At 59.0% G+C, this 5454-nt stretch overlaps 1 protein-coding gene across 2 annotated transcripts in view; it reads right to left on the reverse strand.

Annotated features, from left to right (window-relative positions):
• The window catches only part of LDLRAP1 (low density lipoprotein receptor adaptor protein 1), a 14552-nt gene that overhangs the window by 6298 nt on the left and 2800 nt on the right, over window positions 1-5454 (reverse strand). For both annotated transcript variants that reach the window (XM_042015661.1, XM_042015660.1), the window contains exons 3-6: window positions 4450-4562; window positions 2976-3090; window positions 588-660; window positions 194-277 (exon numbers count right to left, since the gene is read on the reverse strand). In XM_042015661.1, coding sequence (XP_041871595.1) covers window positions 194-277; window positions 588-660; window positions 2976-3090; window positions 4450-4562 — 385 coding nt within the window. The remainder of the gene's footprint in view (window positions 1-193; window positions 278-587; window positions 661-2975; window positions 3091-4449; window positions 4563-5454) is intronic.

Genomic DNA, 5454 nt, shown 5'->3' on the forward strand with positions numbered 1-5454 from the left:
CCCTGCCCTGTTTGGGGGAATCCCCCATCCCTCAGGCTGTCCCCATCTCTGTTTCGGGGAATCCCCCATCCTTCAGGCTGTCCCCATCCCCGTTTGGGGGAATCCCCCATCCCTCAGGCTGTCCCCATCCCTCAGGCTGTCCCCATCCCTGTTTGGGGGAATCCTCCATCCCAGCTCTGCTCTGGTGGCTCACGTGTGACAGGACGGGCAGGAGCTTCTGAGCCGGGGCTGCTCGTCCCTTCTGCTTCCAGGATGGACCTTTCTCGCTTCTCCTTCTCTGCAAAAGAAGGAAACCCCATCACTGCCTGCCAGCTTTTAGGGAGGAGGGATGGGGACAGCTTGGCCAGGCCACCTCTGGGTGCTTTTATCATCTCATGGAAGATGAAAGCAAAAATCCCAGCAGTGCCAGGGCTCTGAGGCACCTGAGGCCCTTCAGCAGGAAAGCAGCACAGCCAAAAGCTGGCTGGATTTACAGGGCTGTCAGAGAAACCTGGACATTTGGGAGGCGAGAGGAAAAGGCACTTGAAAGCTGGAAAGACACCAGAGCCACCCCCTGAACTTCCACGTGAAGAGGGGACAGAGCTCACCTTCCTTTGCTGCCTGCCAGAACTCGAAGGCGATTTTGAAGGCCTGAGCCACGGTGAGGGTGACAGCCTGAGCCTGCAGGGGACAGAGAGGCAGGACATTGCTGGGGCAGGCAGGGACTGCCATCACTGGCTTTGCAGAGTGGTGTTAACCTGGATCTGAGCAGTCCCTGCTCCTGCCGGGCTGGGAGAGCCATCAAACATTGATGGGAGCAGAGGCTCGCTCCGTGTAGGACACGCAGCTCGTTGTAGACACGTCCCCAGGTGCCAGGGAAGGAGGGACAGGGCAGTCACAGGGATGTCACAGGGATGGAGCTGATGGATGGGGAGGAGCAGCTGCTCCTGAGGGGGCTCTCCCTGCTCCCCACCCCTCAGCGTGACCCAAACCCAGCCCCGGGCTCGTTCTGCTGCAGCTGCTGTGGAGAACCCCCAGAACCACCAACATCTCTCAGGGATCAGCCCCTGAGAGAGCTCAGGAAGCACACCCCAGCACGACCACGGGCTCCAGGATGCTCCAAGTGTGGGTCTGTCCCGTGCCAGCCTGGCTGTGGCAGCAGCAGGGACACCCTCCCTGCCAGCCCTCCCTGAGCTGCAGCAGCGCCAAAGCTGCTCCAGCTGCCGCAGGTGCAGCCACAGTGACAGAAATGCCACTTCCACGAGGAGCAGGCAGAGCTCAGGAGCAGCTTCAGCACCGGGAGGGAACGGGGAACGCCCCCAGCACTGCCCGAGCCTCGGGGCTGAGTTTGTTTTATCAAGCTGTGAATGAGCCAGGGTGGAACCTGCACCCCTGGCAGCTCCCGGGGGGGACATGGGGGGGCACACACAGGGTACAGCCAAAAAAAACCCAGAAAAAGCCCCAAAACCCAGGCAGGGGGGTGAGGAGACCCCCAAAGCCATCAGTGCCAATTAAGGCTGGGAAGCAGCAGAGCTCATTTGAATGTCGGAGCTATTTACATCCTTGATGGAAGTGCAAATGCTTTATGGCAAAAAACCCCTTAAATATGGTAATTAAGTATGAAACTCCTCACAGCTGTTTACAATTTAAGCTGTCACATCTGAATCAAGTTTAATAGACCCAGCTACCGTTGAGAATTACCCAGGAACTAAAAATATGGACTAATTATATGCCAGTGACTGGGAGCTGTGGTGCATCCAGGGACCCTGCCCTGGGGAGGGCTGGCTCCCAGGCTGGGAGCAGGGATCACCTCACCAGCAGGACGTTCCTGTGTTTTATAGACCAGGAAAAAGGAAATTATTCCCAGTTTTGTGCCGCAAAAGGCTTTTGGAGAACTTTATTTGGCAGGGGACGCACTGAGCTGATGTAGCACTGAGATAATTCTTTTAGCAGCAGGAAGATTTAAATTTTAATTTGCAGAGCGAGGCTTATCTTGGCCGTGCAAGGACGGGAGCACACGCCGTGGAATGGAGAGACAACTTGTAGCTCCCATTATTCTCTCCAAGGAAAAAAAAAACGAGCTGGGAGAGGCACAGAATATTAACAGAGCCCTGGTGGCCGAGCTCCAGGCACGGGGATGCTGCTGAGGACCACGCTGGGATGCACAGGGCAGGAACAGAGGGGATCTGGCACACCCCATTCCCCACTGGGGCCCTGCAAGAGGCACCAGGGGAAGGATTTCTGGGGCAGAAGGGTCTGACCTATCCTTCCTCTCCCCTAAAGCCCCTTCCTGGCACAGGGAGGGGGCTCAGTCCCAGCTCTGGCTCCACCAGAGACCCCCCCCAGGGCTCTCCTTGCCCCACTCCCCTCTCTTTTCACCAGGTCCCTGCCCATCCTGGAGCACTGAACCAGCAGGAGGAAATCCCAGGAGGGTTCAAAGCAAGATCCAGGCTCTTCCCACACCCAGGTCTCTGCCCCGAGCCCCATCCCCTGCACACAGCGGGGTCTCCCATGGGGAAGACACAGCCCCAGCTACAAAGATGCCACTAAAAATTGTCCATGGAGCCTCCAGGGCAGGGCAGGGCCAGGATCCAGGGCAGGGAGCCCGGAGCTGCTGGCTGGGTGCCCCCAGCGGGGTCCCCTGGGCACCTCCTGCCAAAGCCTCTCTGCCCGCTGGGCTCGGGAGCTCCAGCAGCACAGGGAGGGGGATGTGGGGCAGGGCAGGGCCCCAGCAGCCAGGACTGCAGCTGGGATGGGGCTTTCAGGTGCTGGTGCAGGGTCAGCTCCTCTCAGCCTCACTCCAGGGAGGCTTTCCCAGCCAAGACAAGGGGCTGGATCCAGCCTGGATAAGCTGCAGGGTAACAGCAGCAGGAGGGACACTGGGAGCTCTCCCTGGGCCCCTGGCTCTGCCTGAGCCCTGATCTCAGCCCTGCAGCCCCTCTCTGCCTCCTCCTCCTCCTCCTCTCATCCACCCCCGCCGGCTCCCCTGCACTGACCATTTTCCGCTTGGTGCACAGGAAGGCGTGGCACTCCAGGTTCTCATTGAGCTGGTTCTGGGCAATGTAGGCAAACACTTTATCGTGGGTCTTGTCTGCCGTGCAGTAGGAAATCCTGAAAGACACAACGAGGGCTCTGAGCTCCGGGGAGAGGCTCCAAAGCCTCCTGGGGGCTGCCAGCAGGAGCCTGCCCAGCTCCAGGGCCATGCAGGGAGCACAGGGATGTCACCAGGCTTGGGGACAACTTCCCAGAGTGGAGGATGGGGCTGGGCAGTAAGAGAAACCAGGGTGAGATCCATGGGCACCACAAGGAGAGGTGGAAGAAGAGGAGAAGGAAGAGCCTTGTGGGAAAGGACAGGATGGAGAAGAGAAAGATGCCAGCAGAGCAGCACCTCACAAGTGCTCTGCCTTCAGAAGAGAGACTCGCTCAGAAGGTTTTCCTTGGAGGATAAGGAAGGAGGAAGGAGCTGCTCTCAGCCTAGGAGGTCATCTTCAGGCTCAGAGCAGGGAGAGAAGTTGATGCAGGGGTGCCCAGGAAAGGCTGAGTTCAGGCTCTGGGAGCTGCAGCATGCACGGGATGCCCCGAGCTCAGGGAACGTGGGAGGGAGGCTCAGCCTCCTCACTGAGCATCCCCAGGATCTCTGGGTCTCTCCCAGCCCCTGGGCAGGGCAGGGATGACTCTGGAATGACAAACCAGAAGAGCAACAGGCTGAGAAGATTGGGGAGCTGAGGCTGTGCTCCCTTCTGTGGCTCCCTCAGCATCATCTCCAGCAGGACTGAGCACAGGTTTAGTGCAAGGTGGGAAGGGCTGGCAGCCAGCAAAGCCTCTGCCCCGATCAAAGAGGGGTAAAGAAAGAGAAAACCCCAGGGAAAAGAGGGGGAAAAGCTCGGTGGAAGCTCCTCCATGGCCCCACGTTGCCCCTTCAACTCCTGCTGTCTCCGAGAGCTGCAGGGAGGGGACTGGAAGGTCCCAGTTCCCAGCAGATGCCGGGGTTCCAAAAAGCCACATTCAAACTTCATTTACAGCACGTTAGTTTGTTCATGTGAGGCTGCCTCTGCCCAGCGGCCCATATTCTGTTTCCCAGAGCTGAGCTGAGCTCTGGATTCATTAAAGAGGCGCTGGGGAGTTCACTCCTTTCTCCCATTTCTCCCAAAACCTCCCGGTCACGCTGACAATTGTGCCAAAGCCATGGCAGGTCACTGTGCTGCACGTGGCCCCTCCAGCACCCCCAGGTCAATGCTGGATGGGAACGAATTCCCTGGCAGGGGATGAGTCACCCCAGCCCTGACACCAGCCCCAGCTCAGGGATGCTCTGACACCCTCTGCACCCCAGCCTTGCTGGACCCTCACTGCACCAGCCCTAAATTGACCTCAATTCATCACCCACCTTCCTTCCCACCCCTCTGCTGCGCACCCAGGGGGGCACCGGGGCAGCCTTGGGGCACAGAGCCAGGAGAGCAGCCCCACACCCACCTGTAAATGGAGATGTTCTCGATGAGCTCGTTGGTGCTGCTGTCGTTCAGGACGATCCCTCGGGGCGACACCTTCAGAGTCACCTTCTGCAGTTTCTTCCCACTTGCTTTTGCCTTTGGGAGGAAAAGAGGGAGGGGAAGGCCCAGGCTTTTAAGGCTGGCACATCCAGAGGTGTGTGAGCAGACCCTGGGGATGCACACTGGCATCACTGGTTCTGCTGCCAGATTTGTGCTGGCACTCACCAGGCAGGGACACACACCCCACCCACCCACAGGCCCAGCACCTCCGAAGGGATGTCCCCAGGGCCACCAGCACCAACTGGGGGCTGCTGTGGCCGAGTTCTGCTGAAACCCTGAGAGTTTTGCTTTTGGACAAAGGGGCCACCAGCACGGCCACAGGAGCTGTGCTGGGAGCAGGATGGCTCCTGGGCTCCCAGGCTGTGCTGCCAAACCCCACTCCAGGGGCAAAGCACCCCCTGCACCAAGCTCAGGACACTGATTAAAACCAGAATTTTATGGGCCACGTTCTCTTATTCACTGGCCTGGTGCTTCCAGCCTGCAGCTCACACTCAGCTCGCTGCCCAGCTTCCTTCCAAAAGAAATAATCCAGCCAGTTCCAGGCTGGAATCCTCAGCCCCACTCCCTGGGGACTTCAAAGCCATGCCCAAAGCAGTCCTGCCCCTCTGAGGCTGCCCCAGCCCCGAGGCTTTATTCGAGGGCTCCATTCCCAGTCGATCAGAGCAGATGGGAAGGGCTCTGCCAGCAGCTCCCGTTCCATGGAGCGATTCCCTCCTTCCCTGGCCCAGCTCAGCACGTGCCAGGAGAGGATCCAGCGCTCCCCACCCCATTGAGCTTTACAAGGCTGAAGGGCTCAGCTGGGGCTCTGCCTCATTCACTTTTACAAGGGCTTAAAGAAGTGTTAATTTTACCCGGAGCCTGCTGAGACGGGGAGGCTCCAAGCTGGAGGAGGGCTGGGAACCAGGGGGATGGCTGGAAATGGGCAGGA

The sequence above is a fragment of the Corvus kubaryi genome, unplaced genomic scaffold (genome assembly GCF_017639235.1).
Source record: "Corvus kubaryi isolate FWS band 111438036 unplaced genomic scaffold, C.kubaryi_AGA036_p1.0 split3-37304, whole genome shotgun sequence".
NCBI lineage: Eukaryota > Metazoa > Chordata > Aves > Passeriformes > Corvidae > Corvus > Corvus kubaryi.